Source organism: Sander vitreus, chromosome 2 (assembly GCF_031162955.1).
Source record: "Sander vitreus isolate 19-12246 chromosome 2, sanVit1, whole genome shotgun sequence".
Lineage (NCBI taxonomy): Eukaryota > Metazoa > Chordata > Actinopteri > Perciformes > Percidae > Sander > Sander vitreus.
Genome location: NC_135856.1, coordinates 24,885,178 through 24,911,197, shown reverse-complemented (window position 1 = coordinate 24,911,197; position 26,020 = coordinate 24,885,178). Strand labels below are relative to the sequence as shown.

Genomic DNA, 26,020 nt, shown 5'->3' with positions numbered 1-26,020 from the left:
TTCTAACCCTAATCCTAAAACCAAGTCTTAACCCCCAAACAGCCCTTTAAACTTGTGGGGTCCAGCATTTTGGCCCCACAAAGCTGTTGGGACCCCACAAGTATACTGGACTCCCGGTTTTTGGACCCCACAAATATAGTTAAACAAACACACACACACACACACACACACACACACACACACACACACACACACACACACAGTGGTTTATGTTTTTGAAAGTCCCTGACAATAACGAGATGCATATTTTCTTAGCATGGGTGGCCTCTAATTAAACAGACAGGCACACAAAAAACACACAGATACACACACAGACACACACATGCCCTGACACAGTGTTCATAAAAGAGACAGAGATATTGCAAAGTAATGAAACAAATTTATTGAATCTTCCAGTAGAGGCTTGATATTCATGGAATAAAACTGCTTTTCTGGGAGTTTTACTGAGCAAAACCACAAAGGAGAAAACAAAAACAATGAGGCAATGTGTGAAAGTGCAGACAAACAAAACAGAAAACATGTTCAAAAAATACAAAAAGAATGTAAAGAGTAATACAGTTTAATAGCAAAGAGGATTGCTCAAAGCATAAAAGAATTGAATGGCAAAATCTGCTTTTTATAAAAAAAAAACTAACTGATACCCTTTTCTCAGTCGACAATTAAAATTTGAATGCTCAACATTTTCCCATATCAGTCATTTAACAAGTTTGCAATAAGAGAATTAAGCAGTCACTGAAATATTGATGTCCTTAATGTGACTCATATTTGATACATCAGATTTTTCTGCAGAGTATACAGCAAGGGACAAACTACACTCTGCTTCATGTGGTGTTCAGCTACCAGTCTTAAATGTGTAACGCTACACTAACCAAACTATGCTTTGCAAAACCAGACTGCACAGCACATATTATAATAGTGAATATGTCTAAACACTATACTATTTTTTTTTTTAAATCCATTTGAAACACGAGTGTAACACAAGATGAGCAACATTTAAACAAGTCTTTTTTCTCAATAATCTGAAATGCCCTTTTAGTGCAATGCCCCACACTAAACCCCACTCTAAACTCTCAAACTCCCCCTAATTTTGCCCTCTTATTAGCATATTATTTTTCATGATCTGTTAGATGGGATTTTATTTTTCTAAGAACTTTGTACTGCTTTTATTTATTAGCCTAAAAAAAGAACATTTTGAGGAAACGGCATACTTGCTTAAGTATCTGGAGATGATTTGAATGATGACATTTTTTAGTCATACTGGTCAACCTCCAAGTTCCTGCTAACTTTTTACATGCCGTAAGTACATTTCATGTCAACCTCATTGCAGTCAGGGAGTAGACAGCAGCCGACTGCAATTTTGGTGACCTGGAATGTCCCATAATTATTGTTACTACACACGTATATATCTGGATTTCAGAGGGAATATTTAGATGAAAACTAGTAATGAGTCAGAATAATAGAACAATGAAAAAGAGTCCTTGTTGGAGCAAGATCAGGGAGGATACTTGCATCATGATGAGTGTGATGGTCTAATTATTACAGTTGGTCACAAAGATCAAGTATCTTCCAGTTGCATCACGCTCACTTTACTTACTCCTCTCCCAGACTGTAAATGTGCCCAATTCAGACATCCTTCAAGTAGAGAACAAACCGACCCATTTAACAACCTGCCCAGCCCTACTGGTCCTAGTTCAGAGGCCTGTACTACGAAGAAAGATTTGGCGTTAACGGTGCACTCATAACTCAAAATTTAAAACATTTAGAGACTGACAACCCCGTTAACATTCCCCGATGGGTATTTTTATGAAAGATATAGATTTTCAGCGGAGGGAATTACGTACAGGCAATTTGTCGGCTTCTTGAGCCGTATGTTGCCAATGCGCATCGGTTTGAATTATGTTTTTATATTTTTTATTTGCTCTCACGATCGCTTACCACTGTCAGGGTTGCAACTGAAATAATAGGCTAAAGCAACGACAGTTTATGGAAAGCACAAGTGTAATTATGGTCAGACATTGTGCCTGACTGATGGAGAAGTGATATTGATAAGCGTTGTGATTTACGCATTTACAGCGTCGGCTATTTTTTTGCCAGCTTTCCTCCTGTTTTAGGAAGCAGCTACTGTATTGCGTTTTGCCTGTAAAACCGTGTCTGTGTTCTTGATATTTATGTAGTATTATAGTTTGCTCTTCTTATGTAAAATATGCGGCTCTGGTAGATGTTTGCAATTGGTCATGCTGTGCAAACACCACGTCTTTTACACATACGCGCGCGTCGCTGGATTGGGAAACCCTGGGTTGATTGAACAAGTTGTTAACCACCGTCGTGACACAGCTTATGTGGGACCACGGTTGTTAGGTTTGGTGAAGCCGGGTAACTGATATAAATCCAGGGTATGTTGAACTTGCTTCGTAGTACAGGCCTCAGCTTGTGTTTCAGTCAAAACCTCAGTTATCTGAAAAGACAGACTGGCTGAGCCACAAGCCAATCTGTGACCCTATTCCTTGCTACTTAGACCAAAATGCTGGGGTATGGACAGTTATGGGGCTGAGGACAGTGAAACCTATGAGACGGAGGATATAGGGTTGTGGGGGGAGCCCATCTGGGTTAGCACCTTATCCAACCACTGCAGGGGACCATGCAGGTGAATCTCAATCCAGCAGGGTGTGCTGGTCACATCCTGGCGGTGGTACTCTGCTCCCCAGCCCTGCAACACATGAAATAACATAATTTAGAATGTTTGCCACAAGTGGTATTAGTTCTTGTTGTACATGTTCAACTTTTAAGACTCATTAAAATTCTATTTTGACTGTCCAGTGTTGGTGTTGAGTTCTGCTTGAGTCCATATTAAGATCGTACTTTGTATCAAAATGTTCCCTGTTAACATTGAAATGTATACCCAATTCAGAAAAAGGTTATTAGAATATCTGATGGGTTCATTTATGTTTATATAGATTTTCATTGAAAAGGCGCATCAAGTAATATAAAATAGAGAAAGTGAGGAGAAACCACAAATTAACTACTTATTATTGTACTAGGGTTGGGTATCATTTGGGTTTTTCCGATACCGGTTCTAAAACCATACTTTAAATGTTGCAACATTAAGGAATGGCTTGTTTATTGCTAAGGCCATACCGTCAACTTTAAATAATGTATTTAAAATAACTAACTTTTTTCACCAATCAATTGCTGTTAAACAACAATAAGAATAACCACTAGATGGCAGAAGGGTACTTTACAGCTTTAACAGCTTGACTTTCTCGAGGTACACTTGAATGCGTCATGGGCTTACAAGGTGCAATTGAATGCACCCTACAACTCCGACTCTGGCAGTGGCCATGGTGGCTCAAAGTGCAGCTAGTCTACTTTGTGTCTTTAGCTGCAGACTGTTATATGTCCCAGTGTTGGACTCCTTTCTAATGTAATAAAGCCACACGTTAGACTGTTTTGCATTTTAACCGTGTTTACAAGTGTAATGTTAACTAGCGTTCATTTTGTAGCAGATGTTATTCAAAATTCAAATTGTTTTTTTAAATCCAATGTTCACTTAAAGGTGGAGTCTGAGATTCTAACCCAGTACACTTTTGGTTAAATTCAGCGAATATGTCCTCACGGTCTGCTACTGTCCATTCTGTGAGTGAGCTTTAAAAAATGTGCAGTGTTCATACACAGTCCTGGCTCTGTAAATGCAAAACAAACAAAGTGGCTTGGGCCGAACCACACAACACTTTTCCGTATGTGCTCTTGCACAGGACAGGGGAAAGGCCATGGATCCATAAAGAGAAAGGCAGTGGGAGCGAGAGGGACGGTAAATCTGTCCCATGCTAAAGTTCTGACAGGAGAGATGTATTTGTTTGGGTGTTGAGTTCAAATATCAAAATTCTTTCTCCAGAATCGCAGACCCCACCTTTAAATAAACTTATTTATGAACAAAATGTATGAACACTGAGATGTCTTAAAAAATAAAAAACAAACAATGGGCACATTGATACTAAGTATTAAAGGACAATTCTGGCGCAAAATGAACCTAGGGGTTAAGAACATATGCGTATCGAGTCGAACGTTCTCTGAGACATGTTTTAATGCTAATCGAATGTGTCTCTAGCTTAGCTTAGCTCTAGCGAAGCATTGAGAACTTTGTAAGTGTACAGACAGTTTATTAAAAAGATAGATTATAGTCACATTAACAATGACTCAACTGTAAAATTTGATGAAGTCAGTTCATACTAAATATAGGAAGACAATCCCAAAATGTAACATTACTGAATCTGATCAGCATACTTTAACGAAGCTCATGCGGATGGTACACATCTTGGTGAGCTCATAAACGGCCTCAAAGCCGTGGTTGACAGACTGGGCCAGCAGCTCAGCAAACTCCTGGTTGTTGAAGATTTTCAGGCTGCAGCCGCTGGGAATCTTACAGACAGTTGTTGGATGGAAGCCGTGGTGGAAGTTACAGTTACGACTCTGGACGAAGATACTGCTATCGCTCAGACATTCTGCATACACCTCCCCACCAACATAATACAGATGGACACCTGAGAGGAAGCAGGAGAGAATCAAGTGTTGGTACCTGGAGAAGCAGAGCTGTTGTGTCACTGTCATCAGCAAATATAACGGCCCCAAAACATCAGTGTGATCATCTTAAAATCAATACACTAAAATGTTTATTCAATTTGTTGTTATTGTTCTTATTGACAACATGAATTGATTTAGTCTCGTCTGCTGACAGTCGGTGCATTGCATTAATTGACAGGCTTTCCATACTGCACCTTTGCCGATGTGCCGCCTGGTGTTTTCAATGGTGGAGTTGCGGTTGACGTTGGAGAGCAGGCCGAGGCAAAATCGGTTGCGGTTGTTGGAGGGATCTGTAAAGCCATCGACGAGCACGCTGGTGGAGGATGCCTGGAACGCCTCTCCAACCCGATTGTTGAGCTCATAGTAAACAATAGAGCACCAGTGCTTGGGTTCCTCATAGGCCACGGGCTGCACATCTGCGCAGGAAACACATTAACAGTCACAGGAGTGAGCTGAGTACACTGTACACGCAGACACATTTAATGCACGTTTATAACTCCTCTGAGCAGACTTCTGTGCAGACAAGCTGCAAGGAGCCACTGATGCTAAAGAGGCTCAGCTGTAAATCTTACTCATCCGCACAATTATTTCTTCCAAATTGTTCCCCATAGCCCATAACAGTGATTTGAATAAATATATAGGACCCACTGGCTACATTTGTGTACATTTATGCTGATCAAAATCAATGGAGATGCATCCTAAAGTATGTCTACTGTCTGAGGTCTGTGTGCCAGCCTTTATTGAGCAGAAAAACAGTCAATAGAAGGTGCCTGGCCATTCTCTCTGAGCCAGTGCCAGCTGGCCTCACCCACTCTGAGAGAGACGAATAAATCATGTTTATCTAAGCACATACTTCTCCCAAACTTCCTCTGTAGCGTGGCACTGGCTAGCAGGTGTGTTTTGTCTGTCCCCTTCCCAGAGCCGTTTTACAATAGCAACCAGCTCCCCTGTGCAGGATGCAGCTTGTGGAAAAGAACTAAAAAACTCCCTAAACTCACAACTCCAGCAAACATTTCAACAGCTTTTCTCGCTACTGCTGTCATCATGTGTGGGCAGAAGTTTTGGGCCTTGGATGCATGATCATAAAAAAGTACAAATATTTTGTTGGTCAGGTGTGTAAAACTAAAGTTCAGACCGAAGTCCAGCGGTTAGTCCAATATTTTAACTGCAAACACTGTAAACACCTGCATGATTTGTTTATGTAAAAATGTAAAATTTAACCATTCAAGAAAAGGTTTGGTTTATTAAAACTTGGGTCTAGTTCCGTATCGGTTGTGATAACATCATGCTCACCAAAGTAATTCCTGAGATTTGAGAACGTGGCGGCATTGTTACAACCAAGTTTGATGGGGCAAGAAACAGGAACAAGTAAGTCAGTCAGACAGGTTGTAAACAAGGCAACAAGTTAGCCAGTGGCTTGCAGTCACAACATTAATTAATAGATTAGGGGTTGTGAAATTATTACCAGGATATGAAATGAGAAAAGATGAAATTCTGCTAAACAAAATTGCTTGTTTTTATAATTTTTTTCTTTTGAAATACTGAATATTTTACCTCGTAATGCCTCTAAAAATCATCCTGAGAAGGGAAAATCACTCTTTGATTGCACTGCTTGCAACTCATAGACTGCTTTGTATAAAGGTGTCACAAGCAAACAAAGGTTGGGAGCCACTAATCTAAACCACCGGATATGTTGGTAACAATCCCTACTGTACTTAGTGTTAAACCTTAGTTAAAAATGTGTAAAATAGGTAACAGTTGTTCCAGTAAGTCAGTCTGTAGCTGTGATGGAAGATAATAATTTTACAGTTCACCTGTTTTTCTCTTCCAAGTTAAGTTATCTAACCTTGGGGTTTGTTTTGACTTTTAGTAATGTTTCTGTGTTTTCAGATCCCACCCATTAATTTAGCAAGTATAATTCTTATCATTACTAATAGAAACTATGACAATTACCCTTTAAATCAGATGGCTCTGTACATTTTCTGTATATCATATTCTGTATCGTCTAATGCGTATTCATGAATGCAGGGTTCAGATGTGTCTCTAGCACAATAAAGCCAAAACCACAAAGCCGAGATAGCAGCAATTATACACCACAGTTCAGAACTGAAAGTTGGAGGTAATTAGTGAATCTTATCGTTAACGAGTTTCAAGTCATTACCACCAGCAGAGATGACATAAGCCCCAGCTTTTATAGACCTCATAAAACTGCTCTGAGGCCTGGCTTAATTTGCTGAGGCTTTGAGCTTCCCAGGGGCTCGCACCCACAAACAGAGCCTCACTGTAAACTAACAGATCCTTTCCACACACTGTTCAGGTTTTATCTGTCAGGATATGGCATACCAACTCAGCAGGCTTTTTCTTTCTATTTTGGATTTGGATTTTGACCACAATAGAAAAAAAGTTTTAAAAACAACCAACTTCCCAGAAATCTTTGCCCCTGCAGATCAAGGCGAGCAGGTGCAAACATTATTATGTGGATGATATCAATGTGAACACAAGGACGGAGTGAGATCGTAACTGCCATGGTTACCTGGCCGGTTGTTACTCTCTAGAGGCAAAGGTGGAGCCAGGAGGTTGGTGTCCATTGGCTGGGGGCAATCCTGAGTCATCTGCTCCTCTGGGGGCATGTAGACAGGAGGGGGAGTCTCTGCATCAGGAAGGAGGCAAAAACAAAGAGCAGAGAAGTGAGTTGTTGTTGTTGTTGTTGTTGTTCAGTACAGAGGAAAATGAAGAAAAATGGAGAAAGGTTCACTGTTGGATCTCACCTGGCATCTGGAATGGACTGCCGGGGTCAGAACTGGATGGTGAATGAGGGAACGTGGCGCTGCTGCTGCCACTTCCTGGCGAGTTTGGGTAGCTGTTTCCCGGCGAATTGGGGAAATTGGGGGGCATTGTGTTGGCCTGAGCAAATGATTCTGGGAAGGTGGCATTCTGCGGCATGTGCGGCTCATTCTGTTGTAGAGGGTTGCGGAAGCGAGGCAACATTGTATGCTTGGCGTTGAACTCGCTGTTCCTCGGTACCAACACAGGGGGCAGCACTGAAAATGACAGAAAAGTGGTTAAAACATGAAGTGCTTTGATGCATCAGAAGTTCTGCAACCAATCATTATGTGTTTTCGCAGTATATTTAGATCCTTTAACTCCATTAAAATGTTCAAGTCAAACCAACCACTGATTTGATAGAAAGCTTTAAAGCTCTTTTTTTCAGTTTATCCACTTAGCACTATTACAATGACTTTAAAAAACTTGTAGCACACTTTTTTTCTTTCTGTTGTGATTAGGAGTAAGTGATACAATGCCATAAAGCCTGAGACTGTTAAATACCATGATAGCTCTCCCTTTAACATCTCTGGGTGTATGAGCTATTGTAGGTCAATGTTGTAAATCAATGAGCAGGACGTATAGGGTTTGTATTGCAGTACTTTATTTTGCATACTTTATTCTATTTTGTTTTTTTACCTGCCTCCTTAAGTCTCTTCATCTTATTGTTTTGTGATGTATGTGACTTGGCTGCTGTGATAATTGACCTAACCATACAAACAGTGATTTGATTCCATAATTTAAAAAAAATATCTTTCTGGCACTCACAATGTTTCTACATTCTGAGTGCAGATGTCCCTGCATTTTTCAAGTTAGTCTTAGCCAGCAGTATTTGGCCCAGACTCTCAGGCTTCTGCTCTGAAAAGACATTTAGAGGTGAGCCATTCTCGAGGAATTCATCACTTAGGGTAAATATCCTGGCTGATGTGAGGGCAATTCAGGTACAGTACATAGAAACCACAGAGATATGCTCCACTAAATCTCTATAAATACCTGTGCAGATAAATAAAACTGGTGCTGAAATTTTAAACAGGGCCCGCGCTGCTGTCAGTGTTCTTGCAGGTAGCCCAATGCATCAATATTGCAGTTTATTTCAAAGGTTATATGTGGAGCAGGTGTTTGGTTGAATAGTGAAGGGAGATTGACCGGATGTGTGTGTAGGCGGGCAGTGTTAGGGGAGAAGGGGAGGGGTCGGTGTGGACAAACAGGTGCTGTGGGGTTTAATCACCTTAGCCCTCTGTCTTCCACCCGCTGCTAAAACAAAAAGTGTGCAAGGCAGGCAACAACTCTTTCCTCCCATTGTGTGTGGGTGACTGGCTTCCTGTTCTAGCTATCCCCAGAGAAACTGTGTGTGTGTGTGTGTGTGTGTGTGTGTGTGTGTGTGTGTGTGAGAGTGTGTGAGTGGGTGGGTGGGTGGGTGGGTGTGAGTGTATCCTGGTTTTTGTAACATGCCTGTGTGTCTACATGTGTGCACAAATGTTTAAAAAAAAGCCAGCAGCACAGAGCATGCCCAAAACAAAGCCCTCATTCTCCCCCAGATGGAATTTCCTGCTCTACACACACACACACACACACACACACACACACACACACACACACACACACACACACACACACACACACACACACACACACACACACACACACACACACACACACACACACTCTTGGCCCTTTACACACTTAGCACCCTGCACACAGCTGTTTCTATCTTGTCAGCTGACCCTTATTTTCTGTTTAGTAAGAGGCCAAGTAGTGTTTGATTTGTTTTGTTTCTGCACTACCTTTGCAGTGAAGGCCCCAAGGCTCTGGAATCTTTTTTAAAATCTCTTCTAACATTGTAAGTTAAAAATAGTTTTACCAGAGAGCTCATCCTGATTTTATTTGAATTAGACTTTTACTTATATGGTCATTCTTATTTTTTATATTTTATAAGATTGGAGTTAGTGATGTCTATTTCATTATACTTTGATCTATTTGATTCAGTTTGTATATAATTGTAATTGGATGACTTTAATTTGCTGCCTTGTGTGAAGTGTGAACTTGGGTTTAAGCGAAATCACATGATACATTTTAACGTTCTCTCCTAATATTTTGCATATGTCTTTTAAATAAAAGGTGTGTGATGGTTTTTCTTGTCTTGTATTTTGAACTGATAAAAATACTTTCAGAAAACAGACAGGAGACGCAGTGGAAAAATGATACCGTGTCAGCATCTGTGATGTAATTTCTAAGAATGCACCGGTCCATCTTTACCTCAACTCAGAGTATCTTCCATTGCTCTATTTCTCCCAGATTTGTATGAAGCTCATAGGAATCATTCTTATGTAAGGTAACACAAGGAATGCCTTGACTAAATGAATGTAACTCATTGTGGTTTTATAAAAACACTGATAATGTAGGTCCGTCACATAATTCACTTAACAAGGTCAGTACTAATTATTTTAGGATCATATCACTCACCTGGACTGTCCACTCGTTTGTAGTGGTAGGGGTTGATACACACATCCTTCTGTTTGGAGCCAAAGGGGTACTCGCAGCACTCCAGGGCCTTCAGCTCGTGGTGGGACTGCAGGTCGGGCCAGCGCCACACCCGACAATAAATGACATGGGGCAGACCTTTCCTATGGGACACCTGCAGCCGTCCATCCAGGGAGCGGGGGATTGTCACACAGTTACTGGGCTGACCTGGGCAGCTGAGGGCCCTCTCCAGCTCCTCCATGGCTCCCTTCTTCTTTTTCAGTTTCTTAACCAGAGCATCCACAGCCTTTTCTGCCCATTTCTCTTCCTCGTCTCCCTGCTTCCAACCCAGCAGCCGTTTGACTGCCGGGCTGGTGAAGGAGAAGAGCGAGGTGACGTTCATGTTGGACAAGCCGCCCTCCTCCCCTCTCCTTCCTGTCCAAAAAAAGTGTGAGCAGCGGTGGTGGACAGTTCAGCCTTAGAAGAGACAGGGTAAAACGTGTGTTTGTCCTTTTGGAGTTTCAGACAATCCTCAGCTTCCAAGATGTAAGATCAGGTCCTCTCGACAGTCACTTACTAGAAGAAAAGGAGAGGTAGGTTAGCATCTAGCAATAAAAATTAAGAGATTTCAAACACACTTCTGCAGATCAGTCCTGCTTGCTGTGTTCCTTTCTCTACCAAAATTGTAGCAACTATGGTACACATTAACATCTCTCCCTTTTGCCTCACTAGCAGCACTGGTGTCCCACCAGAAGATTGCCAGAACCCTTGATAAGGCGATGATGTCACCATTAAAGCTGTTATGGCCATGTCTGTTATAGTTTCTGGGAAACTGGCAGAGGAGTCACAACGGACACCCTCCTCCGAACATCAGCTCCAACCAGGCATTCTCTGGATGGCTTCCTATCCGTATGGCTTGTCACATTACCACCACTCACTAATGTCATTTACGGTAAAGGACTTAAAATAAAGTACGTAGCCTACACAACCTGTAAGAATTTTGCCTGCATGTTTAACACCTGATTCAAAGTTTGCAGACATGTATACTCTTTCACAGGTTAAATCTGCCACCCTGTCCATTTCTTTAACATCTATTTCACACAGTAGCTATATGGCAGCTCTAATTGTATGGCCTATAAATCGTCAGTAAATAGTTTTCCAAGAGCCCAAATTAATGTCTTAAAATTGAAGTTTTTCTTTTGTCTGAACATCAGTACAAAACATTCATTGATTGACTAATTGACAGCTTTAGCTGCAAGTTATGATCATGTTCATTATCAATGAATCCATTCTCAAATCAATTATTAAAATAATAATAAAGTCTGTAAATTTAAAGAAAATGCCCCTCATACTTTGCTAGGGACAGATTTACAATGATATACTGTAAAACTGACAAAGAGAGACTAATCATTTAATCAACTAATTGTTTCAACACTGCACCAAACAACACCAAATTTAGAGTTTTTGTAAGGACTTATGATTAGGCAAACCCATAGATTTACTTGATACGACTATAATTCAAACATTTTGAAATCCTCTATGATGCTATCACATACACAACTTGGTAGCAGTAGAGCAAAACAAGTGTTTGTCTGACGACTCTGCAGATATGTGAAATTTGAAAAGGTCTTTCAGATGGAGACTTTCAATGAGCAGCCTGCTGAGGCAAATGTTCTATAAAGCTTTAACACCATCAACCAACAAACACTGGTTTTGGGCAGGAATCTGGCAATGTGCAGGACAATAAAAAGGAAGTGCATGTGGACCCCAGGATAAATGTGCCCATTCACTGGGGTCCCACAGGACCAATTCAGTAGCCAGGACGTACACACATTCTAGCTTTTAAAACGGAAAACAAGAGCACATTGAGCTCTCCCGGTTCCACCTTCTTGTTAAGTTTTTTTTTTTTCTGAATGCAATTAGGGAAGATAAAAACATAGTTATGGTTGAGGTTTGGCTTTGCACAAATGTTCAGATGCAATCCTACAATCAAATAACAGCTTGTCAGAAATCCACCACCTTTTATCCGCACTGACTCATGGGTGAGGATGCATCACTCGCTACAGTAAAGCCTGCAGTATATTGGATTTCCTACGAGCAGGAACAAATACATCATTAAGACCGCGCTGTAGTTATTCTTGGCCTTTCAGATTATGGGATAAATAGCCATTTCTATCTTTGTCAGCTACTGCATGTGTAGGCTACATCATACTGACAAACGGGCAGGGAAGTTTGATGAGAACAGGTGCTGTTTACAACATGTGTGTGTGTGTGTGTGTGTGTGTGTGTGTGTGTGTGTGTGTGTGTGTGTGTGTGTGTGTGTGTGTGTGTGTGTGTGTGTGTGTGTAGTGTGTGTTGTGGGGGCCCTGGACTCTTACTATTGCTAACCACACTGACAGGAAAGCAGCAAGCGGTACCTATACTTAGCTTAGCCACCCGAATCACATTGGCTTATCAAAAGTGACGCTGAACAACTAACGTACTAGGGAGGGGACACTGGAGTTGGATATGTTTGTGTGTGTGTGTGTGTGTGTGTGTGTGTGTGTGTGTGTGTGTGTGTGGGTGTGAGAGAGAGAGACAGATCAAGTAAAAACATATCTCAACACTGATATCACTTGTGCCTCAAGACCCCACTATGATATCACAAACTACTAGCATCCTAAGAGAACCACTTTTAACCATCACAGAGACAGGCTGTGTTAGGTATGTCTTCATTTCTGTCATCGCCCGCACAGCAGCGACATCACTTCCTCTTGCTGAAAGCTGCAGGTTTTTCCACAGGTGCAGGGTGGGAGAGAAAAAGACAGTTTCCTAAACTGGCCACCCCTGACTTTCATCTTCCTTTCTCGCTTTTTCTCCGGTTTCCTTTGTTGTGAAACTGTTAAGAGTGGAGGAGGATGGATCAGAAATATTATGGGCGTGGCTTCTGTTCCCGCCTGTTTAGGCACTGAAGTAGCTTTATTGCAGTAATGTTGCCTCACATTTCAAAGACCTAAAACTATTTTCGTTATTAGGGTTGGGTATCCTTTGTAATATTTTGATACTAAGGGTGATACAATGCCTGACTGTGGTACCAAGACCAATTATTTTTAAACCTTCTTTTGATACCCAATTTTGAGGAATATAAACATGTTGTCTACAAATGTTAAATGTTGTCTAAACACAAGCGGCCGTACAAGAAATTTGTCTGAGCGAAAAAAATACGCAAATAAAATTAGCGACTAATCTAATTAGGGCTGCAGCTATCGATTATTTTAGTAATCGAGTATTCTACTGATTATTCCATCGATTAATAAGTCATCGGATAAGAAATACTTTTGTTTTATTGAAGAGCAATAATATACAATAGTTTGGTTTAATTTTCAGAAAAAGCTAAATTTGAATTGCCTACATTGCTTATCATCTCTCAAAAAACTAAACATTAAGTGCATTTAAGTGCCATATTACATAGTTTTTAAAGAAAACATTTTTTGAAATGCAATAACAACCTCAAACTAAGGCATACATTAAACATACATAAACATTACCTTAAATTTTGCAAATTAACTTTCAGAACTACAAGTTTCAACCTGAGACTGATCTGTATATAGGCCTATAAGTATATATAAGTTATACTCAACCTATTTTCATTTATATATTTGATTACAGTGCTACACAGCTCTGTTACACTTATGCTAGTAGATCGTTGATCAGCTGTTTCTCCGTGAAGAGAGAGAGTGAGAGAAAATGGTGCGCAACAGTAAGCTGTTTTTCCGAAGGGATAGTCAACAAGTCGGCTCTTTTTGAGTGGTCACCACTACGTATTTTCTTGTCTTTGTTTTTTGGTAGTTGTTGTGTTTGGTGTAGTTTCATCAGACTCTGTGATTTACTTTTGTCGGGTCCGCTTCGTGGAATGGATGATTAAGTTAGACTCAATGTTTTCTGTTGAGATGCTGAAGCACTGACGTGCTATTATTGTGGTAAGCTAGTTCCATTTTGCAGTAGACACTGTACAGAGTTTTCGTTTTAATTACGTTTGAACTTATTCCAAACTTTGGACACTTTCTGTCTCTTCTCTTATCCCCTCACTATTTACGCTGCCGTCAGTCTTCATGGCATGTATCGAAAGCAGCATCAGCCCGGTGTAAGAATCATCCGTGCGGAAACACCGTGAGCGATACAACGTTGGTAACATTGATTAAACGAAACTTCGAGGCAAATCATTTTGCATCAAGGAATTCCTTGAGGAATCGTTTCAGCCCTAAATCTAACAGCAAACTATTAATTTACATATTATTTGTCTATACAACATCACAAAATAATGAAAAATGCCCATCACAAGTTCCCAGAGCCCAAACTAACATTCAAATTGCTTGATATTTTCAAAAACCAAAAGATTTGAGGAGTTGAAACCATCCAGTGTTTTACCTTTTTGCTTGAAAAACGATTCATCGATTATCGAAAACAGATTGATTTTCTTTTGATTGACTTTTCGATGAATCATTTCTAAGCAAGGATACAAATCTGACCAAACATTTAATTCCTGCTTTTGATATGTGACAGGAACGCACACATATCATTAAGTGCCAAGAAAGTATGGTATGGAGGTTCAATACCCAACTGTAATCAGAAATGTCAAGGGTATGGCCTCTTCTCGCTCCCTTGTTCCGCCATCGAGGTTTGGGGATTTTTGTGCTGGTGTTGTCTCATCATACATTTACCATATAACTATTATTGTTAGTATAATATAATTTCAAAATGTTCAAAAGCTGATGTATTGCACTACATTGTGACCTTGTCAGCGTCTGATTTGGCACATCTTCATACAAAGCAAAAGACGTACATGAACGCGAGTGACATAAGGTTCAAAAGGCAATAACTGCAATATCATCTTTGTACCACGGTCACCGGCCAGACATACAGGGAGTCTTTTTGATCCACTTCCAGCCACAAAGCTGCTCTGATGGCCTCTCAGTAACAACCAGCACTATCAGCACACGTTCAGGGCTAGCTGCAGAAAAACAACATTTAATCCATTTCAGATGGACCATTCCAGAAAGTTCTGTACTGTAACATCTGGAGCAGGTTTCACAATCCTCCGCTTTCATTCTGCTGCAGCTGGAGACTATATCTCTTGGATATTTCCAACCCTGGCAGTTAGAAATATCTGACTACTGGCTTGACCGCATGCTTATTTAAAGGTTCTGATATGGCTTTGTGTTGGTTCTTAGGACAATGCTAGTTTAGAGTTGTCTGTGAGGCAGTCAAAATATAAAGGCGCCATTGTGCCTCTCTGTTCCTATACCTATGTATAGACTAGGATATTCACATGACATAAACAGGCTTTTTGTGCACCAACTTTCCGAATGACTATGAAAAATTCACTTTAAATAGACTTGGTGTTCACATGCAGGCAGTTTTGCAGCTGGTCTGTCAACATTCAAAAATGAATCTCGGATCTAATCTAAATGCAAAATAAAAGTCCTTTATCTTGTCGCCTTCTAAAGATCTTGATTCTAGCAGTCTTCACTCAGAGAAAAGTTTGAGCCCCAGCTGATCACTAATACTCTCATAACCATACTGAAATGCCATTTTGTGTTACTTCCTGATTTATGTTATATGATTTCTGATTTAAAAGATAAAAATGTGCCAAAACAGCCAAAACACAAATGTATTTGATTAACAATAATACAAAACAGAGAAAAGCAGCAATGTTTGGGAGATAGATGACTTGAGCGATTAACTGATTATCATTGATCAGGGATTCATTCTCTATCGATTGACTAATAGCTTTAGCACTAATTCTCTTCCCTAACTACATGACTCAGTGAGTTCAATCAACATGTATTACTTGCATCAAATATCTATATGTAGTCATCAACCTTTGAGCCTCATCGCCCATGTCTCACACAGTCAATGAAGAGACACACAGATGCCTGCAGTGGCCTTGGCCGCTACTCTCCTCCCTATAAAAGCTGAAACACACACCATAATTTACACAACAGCTCCATAAAAACCACTCAGACATTCCCTACAGCTGAGGCCGGGCAGTGCTCTCTCACTATTGTGTTAGCAATAGCTTGTTATGGCCATCAGCCGTTAGCCCACAGGACAGAGGCTGAGGCTAATGGGAGCACAGAATGGGATCATGCGACACTGACAGGCGGAGGCTTTGACCCACCTGATGCGAGCTGTTAGCCACTACACTAGCCCCATGGATCATTTTGCACCGCTCCAGTGTCTGTTAATCAATTTAGGACTGGGCTGTGTAGGATGAGGAGGCAGTAATGATGCTCTCTGGACCCTCCCCAGGGACGGAGCATTATAAAGAAGCTACATTATTTATCAGCAGGGTCCTGGATCAGGCCTCCATTAGCCCCCGCTCAATGGAGTCACTGGCTATAAACAGAGGAGTGCAGGAAGAGAGAGAGTGGTAGATAAAGAGAGGGGGGGAATGCAGAAAGAGAAAGAGAGGACGAAAGTGAGAGTGACGGCAAAGCCAGAGACGTAAGACAGAGTGATTGTTTTGGAGAGAGCGAGAGAGAGAGAGAGAGATGGAAAACACTCGTATATCTGGTCTCTGTGAAGTGCCTTCACGGGTCGTTACTGAGTAAAGAGTCACACTACAGGAAGCAATATATATGCTTTTTTATAAATACAAATCATAGCAATGCTGCAATGATGTATGAACGCATCTCCAGAAAAGCAGCTATCGCAAGGTTCAATATCACTTGAGTTATGAGCTATTTCACGGTTTTATATCTTTGTAGATTGAATATATTTGGGGTTTGGACTGTTAGTCAGACAAAATAAACAATTAGAATAAATGATTCACCCAAACAAGCTATAGGCAGATTAATCAACAATGAAAATAATCGTTAGCTGCAGTCCCAGTAAACAAAAACCTTTTTTTTTCAATAAACAGAAGTCAAACTTCTCAAATATTAAAAAGTGTCTAAACAAAAGCAGCTGCACAATAACTGCCTAAATACAATGGTCTTAAATAGACAAAATGTAACTTAACCAGGAACTATGTGATCAAAGAACATGAACAGAAACTTCAAATAATTTTTAATAGGATTCCTTAAAAGAATTGTGACTAAAGTACATCCAGAGTGGGACATTTTGCAGTTGAAAAACAAGTCTGTCACAGCTCTCTAGTGGATAAACGTCTTCTATCTTTAGAATTTCTGTAATGCAATTTCTTGCTAATTATTGGCCAACATAGCCTATAGGGTAATATACAGTATTTGTAATAATCTAATATTGGCTGATTTATCAGCCCATCCTGAGCTCAACTATACTACGTCAATTGGTTCCAAAAAAGTATTGAGACTCAATAGCCAGCCCTAGTAGCCAGCAAATGCAGATATTTACCACAGCCACTCGTGTCTTATGAAACCATCGAAGAGCAAAGCTTGAAATAACCAGTCAGACATGAGGTGCTGCCCTTAGTGACTAGACATGGCTTTGACCTGGGAGGCTCCTTAAACTCGCTGGGGTCACTTTCCCCACAGCTCTGACCTAGAATAGATTACACTGGCATATACAAGCGAGAGAATTCTAGCAAGTCACGCTTCTTCTAGCATGACATGGAAAACACACAAACAAACCTTCTGATTGGGGACGGTATTGTCCTGACTTTCAATAAGGCTGATTTGGGATCCGATTCTTTTGTCCCAGACACACCAGTCCCACACACGACTGCAGACATAACTAGCAAACACATGGGGTTTCAAGCAGCTATCTCAACCATGCTTGGCACTCAGTGTTGTGTTAGGGTGGACACCTCACCCCGACACATGGCAGGCTGTGTTGTCCGGGCCGTACAGACACACGGGAGGGTTTTGACGTTGTTCACTACTGTTGTGACTGACTCTCTGGATACAGGAATGCTGCTAACCTATATTTACACCTTGTTGTTGAGTAGTGTTTTGCCTTTACTATGATCATAGATAGATAGACAGATAGATAGATAGATAGATAGATTGTAATGTTTGACTTAGGTATAAAGAGGCAATTATAATGTTGTTTTGTAAGTATAAAGAATGAAATGAAGCTGATAAAATCATCTGACAATCACATCTGCATTGCCATTTATTAAAGAGGCTTTATCCTGACGTAAAACTAACCCAGTCATTTCAATCCCATAAAAACACCATTTGTTTCATTTTCAAACCAAATGTAAAGCCGCATACCCTGAGAATGCAGGAACGATAAAACAATTGGAAGTAAATCACGGACAAGGACAAATTCCTGTCCTTTGGGTAATCTGATATGTCATCTTCAATAATGTCAGGAGATCTAGCCTTAGCTGCTGTAGGTCTCTCTCTCTCTCTCTCTCTCTCTCTTTCACTGTCCCTCTTGTCTCTCTCTCTCTCTCTCTCTCTCTCTCTCTCTCTCACATACACATTTATGGACACAAATTCATAAACACATTGACATAACACACACAACATAACACACACATGTCCTTTGCAGCACACTGGTGCACCAGTTGATACAACCTCAGCAAGTCTGCGAAATTATGAAAACTTAAAAAACAAATATGGCAAGATGTAAAGGGATGGCATGTGGGAATTTCTAACCAGAGTGGTGGACTATACTGCACGTTTACTTCCTTATACAATGGTTCAGTGACATCAAAATAATATCAGTTAACAAGTGCATGATGCAAAAAGACCACAGATCATCACATCCTGTTTAATAACCCAAAAGCCATAAACCATGGGCTTGCCACCATACCAATATATATTATAGAGCTAAAAGGTTAATTCACTTAGGACATTTGTCTAAATATTCAGAGAAATGTAAGGATTTGCTGCCTATCTGTGTTTCCTATCATGGTAAATCATTGAAAATCTTTTAGTTTTAACAATTTGAAGACATCTTGGAACATTGGCCTTTAGAAATTGTCATGAGCATTTTTCACAATTTTCTGACATGTCATGCAAGGCCATGCAATTTATTTTGTATGACACATCCTGTAGCTTAATGAACCAAATTGCCCCATACCATGTGTTTAATAACTGCAGTTTCATCTTTCACCTCCTGCATAATCACTGTGTACAGCACTATGCCTATGCATTTACTAGTGCTTCCACTGATACCAGCTTAACAGTGATTTTACCCCAAATAATACGTTTTTAGTGTCCAAAAGCAGAACTTTTACAGTATTTATTTAAAAACTTACTTTTTCTGTACTATACACTAAGCTATCCGGCATTATTACAATATTCATATAGTTATTTATCAAAACACTGATGTTTTTAATACGTTGCCTTAACAATTAGCTTGCACCTTCATGAAAATGTGGCTAAATGTGCAGCTCCAGTCTGAAACTGTGAGTAAAAGGAAGAAAAAAAAAAGTTTGAAGCTGCCAACTGACACACTGTTGAGTTGATAACCGTCGGGATCTACTTCCCTACAAACAGAGCCATGCACACTACAACAGGTGAAAATACAGATAAAGAAACTTTTCATTTAGCATATTGAAAAAGAAAACAAAAAGTTTACAATACCTTTTCTTTCTCTGCTGCTCTCTTTCTCTCTCTCTCTCTCGCTCTCTCTCTCTCTCGCTCTCTCTCTCTCTATCTGTGTGTATGTCTCCTCTTTCTGCCTGTCTTGGGTCTGCTCGGCCTGGCGTCAGTGAGTCGCGGATCCGTCTCACCCTCCGCTGAGCGCCAGTATTACGCCGCGGGATGCAGCCCTGGCAATAACAAGACCTACTTTTCACACATCCAAGATCTTCGTTCACTGTGTGGAAATGGATTATGTAACTGTAAAACAATGCGGTTTTCGCGCTAAATTACGAAGAGCTTCTCAGTTTCTTTTCAGATGTCTGAGTTTGTTGTTGCAAAGATGGTGAAATGTTGCTTGTTTCATGGCGTTCTAGAGAGAAAGAAAGCAGAAAGGAGGTCTCTTACTTCAGAGGCCCCCAGAACACCCCTGCAAAATCTGGGATAGTTGTTTGATTTTGCTCTGTTCTGTATTACCAGTGACTGCACAATGAGGAAATCCGAGTACTTTTTCTGATATTCACTCCTCCCACTAAAACCTCATAGAATACAACATAAGTAGCTTTCTTAAATGGGGACTTATAGGACAAAACTAGACTATCCGTTCTAAACAGCTAACTTCAGACTATGATTGACCCATGCAGAGACATTCATTCATTCTTCCTCTCTCTGTTTTTATTAAATAAAACAGCTATTATTCTCCAAACTTGGCCAGTAATCTCTTGCAGCAGTTTTAAGTGATAGACAGGCAACTCTGTGGTTTATCTGGTGAACTCCTGAACTGTACCGTGTTAAGCCTGCCTCTCAGTTCCCCTCTTGCTTTGATTGTGATATGATAAGCACTATTTATGTTGTCAGGAGAACAAAAGTGTCCAAGAGCAGGGTAAGCACAGGAGCATGCTTACACATGCCATCATCTCAACTTCTCACCTCCAGACAATAATGCATTGCACACACACAACCAGCATAGCCCTGATGCAGGCTTTTCACTGGTGGGTAGAGGGATAATTTTGCAATGTCAAGAGTGATATTTCCAACAGTTCTTCAAGCCATCTCATTGATATTGAATGATAATGCATGAAAATAGCCTTCAGGCACGGCAGCAGCAGAGGACATGAAGTGTCATTTCCTCAACAGTGAGCTATATCAATCCATACATAGGCCTATGTGCAACAGAAATACTGCAATGTGAGTCTGAGAAGAATCCAGAATAACGTTTGATCAGATATTGTTTTCTCTGATCACAACAGAGTTGAAGAGGTGAATTCCCTGTCACAAAATACACTTCCCTAGAAATAGAAAGCTAAAATGCCTGACAAATAGCCTATAGCATCTAAAAATACTAAATAACGTCCACAGGCATTTGAGTAGCCTATTATTATAGTGCCAGGCATACTTGAATTATTTAGAATAGGGTAAAATGATCGAAACATTATTAAAATAAAGTCCAGTGATGTGATACAAAACACAAACTAAATCTTTTCAGTTTTTTGCGAGTTTCAATAATCAAGTTCAGGGTCGGCGCGGTGAGGAGGGACTAGATTATCTTGAAGACAGGCGGAGGGAAACGTTCAGAGTGGAGGAGGCTCCTGGTGTAGGTGACGTCACGGCGCTGGCGACAGAATGTCTGAGTGAGGCGGGAGCGAGCTGCACGTGAATAAATCTGGGAAAAGAGTGCGAGGAGGGGGGAGGGAGGGGCGGGGACAATGATGGTTATGAGTAGGAATAGAAAGAAGGCTCCCCGAACTTTTTTAGTTGAAGGATTCCCCTAATACACACGTGCGCGCGCGCGCATACATACACACACACACACACACACACACACACACACACACACACACACACACACACACAAACACAATAGGCAACTGCATATTCATTAGACATTTACAGACCTAATGCTTAGGAGAGGGCTACTGAGTTTAAATACAGACTATCAGGCTTTATGGCATTTTATCTCATTATAACAGTGCAATCAGCTGGTAATATTCCCACAAAGATAGTTTCACTTTGATATTTATACAGCGCCCATCTTGGTTTTATTACTAGATTTTCTACCCCTTTGTTACGCTACTACATTTTGCATACAGTTTTACATACACAACATATAATCAGCTCATAAAATATTATGCATTGTTTTATATATAGAAGTCGAAGATTGTGTTGGTATGTGTTGCCCAGTGCTGGAGATATTGGCCATCAAGATGCCTGCCTTCTCTCCATGTATTGGAACTATATTGCACTCGGCTTGTGGTGCTCAAAGCACCAAAAAATACATTTGAAAAACGCAACAGCAAGGTCTCTTTCCAGAAATTAAGACCAGGCTACTCAAGATAATCCACAGACCTGGTTGTGAGCAGTTTCATGTAGGAAAATAGCAAATAGGACACCAAAACATGTTATGTTTTGTATGTATATATATATGTATATATTAAACAATTTGTTTGACAAATTAACCGTTGAATTTTATTGTCTTTAAATTTGATCTAAATTCTAGGTCTCTGTTTCAAAAGCCATATCCACACTGTAAAGAATATGATTGTTGGGGGGGGGGGAATCCTTTATTTATTTACTAGTTGATTCATAATAAATACTGGTTTCAGCCTATAAAATATCCACCTGATATAGTGTTATACATAATTTGGGAATAATTGCAAGATGCACAAATAAGGTCTTACAGATGCTCAAAAGATTTGTTGGCAAATTGAATTACTTGGCTGAAGAGTCTGGGCCATCCTGTCTTCATGCTGCATAAAGCAGTGGCATGAAGAAAATTATATTTTACATCACACAAATTCACTAATGCAGTTGCTGGGATCGGGAATATGTGCGCTTTAAAAATGAAAATCAATTACTGTTGCATGTACTTTACTAATGTACTTATTATTGTTGCATCATGGCGATGAAGCTACCTAAACAATCACAAAGAGGGACCTTCTCCCTCGTAACAGTAATGGCTATGACAGCTGACATTGTAATGGCTTTAATATCTCACTTTTATACACATTGAAGACTGAATATAGTTATCCTGGTAAAACAGAAATACAAAAACTGTGTTTCATACATATTCTGAACAGAGAGTGCTGTTATTTCCTGTCTTATAAACTAGTCTTGCACTGTGGCGGTAAGAACTGAATGTAGAGGCAATTAGATGACAGTCCCCATTGTTGAGTCATCACAGAGCAGGACATCAACCACTGATGGAGAATAGAAAAGGCCAACAGCGGGGTCAGCTCCTTTCCATCTCTCCAAAGTTGTAATACATGTATCCTACCTTAAGGTAAGCTGTAACTGAAAGAGACACAGTAAGCACCCGGTGAATCTGAAGCCATGGTAAGACAGGGGAGATATAATGACATTCAGGCTGTGAGATAAGTTTATCACAACCATGTGATTCCCAGTGTCCCAGTGCCTGTCTTCAAATGAACTAAACTGAACGGTGACATGAAGCTCTGCCCACCTCATGTATGGCAACCCCCTGGCTTAGCTGGACCCTCCAAGATCCACATCTGTCATGTCCATGGGTGGTCACTACACTATAGTACAATAAAAACGGCTGCACATTTTGGGAGTTACCATTGACTAAATTGGGAATTGTCAATGATAAAATGTGAAGGTGAAGAAAATTAGGTAAAATCCAAACCTCGTGACCTAAGGTTGTTTTTTTGTTCTGGACCAAGGAAAAAATAGTTGCCTCTTAATTCTGGTCGTACTGGTCACAATGGCCTTTTACAAACAAACACTAATCCAGTCCATGTGGGGTTAAAGTCTAGTCAGCCATGATTGGATCATAATGCTATCTCTATGGTTAATAGATTTGTGGACAACCAATCAGTTTCTAATGTCCAATCATTTGCCTTTAATCATTATCCTGATGAAAAAATAAAAAATAAAAAATAAATAAATAAATATATATATATATAAAGCCCCAAATCACAAATCACTTGCCTCAGAGGGCAATACTATATGTACAACATAATGCATCATGTATCCTAGATCTTTAAATCAGATAAAGAAAAACTTCACTCACACAAAAAAGACAACTTTAACAGAAACAAGAGCAGGAACCTCAGAAAAAAGTATCGGGTTCCCTCTAGCTGTTGTACATTCAGAGATGACAGAAGTAGCGGTTGTAAAACTATATTTATATTTTTCCTAAAGGACATACAATTTTATGCTCAAATTTAATTTATCATCCTGTCACCTCAGCATTTCTTTGGAAGTAAGCCCTGTTCTACTTTCCAGTGCAGAAATCTCAATCATACTTGGGGGCAGGGAGGACACATATCCTCATCTAAAAGAAGAGCTACAGGTCCTCAAATAGTCAAATACTTCTCTGCTCCCTCAACCCAAAACAGGACAAGAACTTCAAGGCCAACATGTTGCCTCTAAAACGTGTAGACAGGACATTAACATTTGAACCACTTAGTAGGCTCTATTAGGTCAGGGTTCATATAGAGCGGGAGCCATTTAGAAACTTTGGAGCGCTGCCTGTCTCTAACCGGACGGAGGAAGAGCGGACTCACGGGTTAGGATTGATTACAACATTAACTCCATAGACTTCCATGAATTAGCACAGGGTTGAAATGCTTAACGCTGACTGACATAAGTGTTTAGATGACACTCCTTCACAAATGCAATTCATTTTGCCATCCGGAGACTCATGGCAGGCCCATCACATTTTTTGCAGCAATGCGAAGCATGGCAGCAGTGCATCAGGCCATCTCACATTTCAAACGGGTGGCTCATTTGGCACGGCTTTTTGCAAGTCCTTCTAGAAATAATGTCTGGGATGGTAATATTTAAATGCTGTCTCCAGGGGCTCTCGGTTTACCTCTTCTACCTTCATTGCACAGAGACAGAGGATGCACCAATCAGAGTGGGACACTACCTTAGGTCCTACTGCGCATCGGAGTGTAAATGTGTGTGAATGTTTATCTGATGAGCAGGTGGCACCTTGTACGGCAGCCTCGGCCACAGTGTATGAATGTGTGTGAATGGTGAATGGTTCCTGTACTATGTAAAAGCGCTTTGAGTAGTCGTTAAAGACTAGAAAAGCGCTATATAAATACAGTCCATTTACATTTACATTTACTTGCTCGCCACTTAAGTCATGATATGTCTATTTACATGCAGGAAGGTTTATAGATAAGTTGTGTGCATGATGGTCAGACATACACCTTATCTATCTATATCTTACACTATTTTCACAGTCTCTCAAACATACTTGATTTATTGTTCTCACAGGTCTTTTAGAGAGTTAATCACTGGCCCTCTCACTAGACAATGCTGTGTTTCCAATCTAAACCCACTGTGTAAAATGAGACTCCCTTGAGGACTATCTCTGCAACCCCCCACCCTCACGCATGCACACACATACATACAATTCAGTTCACCACCAGCAAAGCGATTCCGTGGGGCTGAGTATGGAGGGTGGTCTGCCCTGGTTTATTGAGTAGAAGTGTTCAAGTCTAGGGGAGGGGAAGCATCTGACAGCAGCTGTCACAGTCACTTGTTAGGTGGGACAGTTAACCCTAGATAGCACAGCTGTCAGTCAAAGCAGTCGCGGCACATTTTGCACAAGGGGGTGGTGACACAATGAACTTCAACCAGCTGCCAACGCCTGTATACACAGTGCACCTGTATGTTGGCCAGCTGTCCCTCACTATACAGGTGCACTCTCAGAATAATTTAAGTGTTTTTTTGTCCTAATACATATCACATTTGACGGTATTGTCTATGTTTGTGTGAAAAAGACATGCAGGTCAAGTACAGTTTGAGACTCCAAATTGCCATGGGGTATTCTGCTTTAGACACGCAAAGGATTGCCTTCCATTCCAGGACGTTTCCCATTGATTAATAAATTTGTGCTTGACACGTTATAAAACGTTATACCTTTGAAGATCCTTCTGAGCTTAGCTACTAAGCAAAGGTTTGCTGGTACCTACGAGTCACATTTCTTTGTGAAGACTTTTGTCAGTTTTGCCTTCATGAGACAGTAAAAAGTAACGTAAAAACCAACCACTTCTGACAATTTAATGTAATGTTAACATATAAAGCTAAATAGTTCTTCAAGTTTGATAATTAGGCCTGCTGTGACATTTATTACAGGTTATGTTGTCAACATCTCAAACAATCTTAACTTAATTTAAACTCTTAATTAACCAAATGACACTTAATGACAACAGTCATAAACATCCAAAAAGACTCGAACTTGATGTTCAGGACCGGTGTCATGTCATGGTTATAACATTGTCATATCAGTCTTATGCACACCCCTTATATAAAGTGTTACCAAAGTCATCTTAATAAAGCAAATTTACAAAAAAAACAAAAAATTGAGTAAGATGGTATGCGACATATGCACAGACTTGTATGTGTATGTGTCAATATACAGCTACAGCCAGCAGCTGGTTGGCTTAGCTTAGCATAATGTCTGGAACAGCAAGCCTGGTTCTGTCTAAAGGTAACAAAACAAACCTACCAGCACCTCTAAAGCTCACTAATTAACACATTGTTGTTTGTTTGTTTACTGTACAAAAACAAAGTGTAAAAATGCCAAGTTGTGGTTTTACAAAGGCTTTTGTGCCAGAATATTTCATTATTCAGGAAGTAACTGCTCCTGACCAAGAAACAGACCTTACTAATAAAAGGTTTAATTT

General features: G+C 40.3%; 1 protein-coding gene across 1 annotated transcript; it reads right to left on the bottom strand.

The window, feature by feature from the left end:
* Positions 1-367: 367 nt before the first annotated feature.
* smad1 (SMAD family member 1) lies at positions 368-19,802 on the bottom strand. The gene is made up of 7 exons (XM_078262621.1): positions 19,362-19,802; positions 9,865-10,437; positions 7,347-7,619; positions 7,112-7,228; positions 4,773-4,994; positions 4,282-4,538; positions 368-2,707 (listed from the first exon to the last, which is right to left on the bottom strand). The coding sequence occupies exons 2-7, from the start codon at positions 10,262-10,264 to the stop codon at positions 2,564-2,566; spliced, it is 1,413 nt and encodes a 470-aa protein (XP_078118747.1). The 5' UTR covers positions 10,265-10,437; positions 19,362-19,802; the 3' UTR covers positions 368-2,563.
* Positions 19,803-26,020: the final 6,218 nt, after the last annotated feature.

Bases quoted from the DNA above. Each gene is read 5' to 3' on its own strand.
- smad1 (XM_078262621.1), bottom strand. From the start codon at position 10,264: ATGAACGTCACCTCGCTCTTCTCCTTCACCAGCCCGGCAGTCAAACGG. The intron at 4,995-7,111 runs GTAACCATGGCA...TTTCCTGCGCAG, and splicing joins AGAGAGTAACAACCGGCCAG to ATGTGCAGCCCGTGGCCTAT. The intron at 2,708-4,281 runs GTATGCTGATCA...CATGTGTTGCAG, and splicing joins TCCGCATGAGCTTCGTTAAA to GGCTGGGGAGCAGAGTACCA.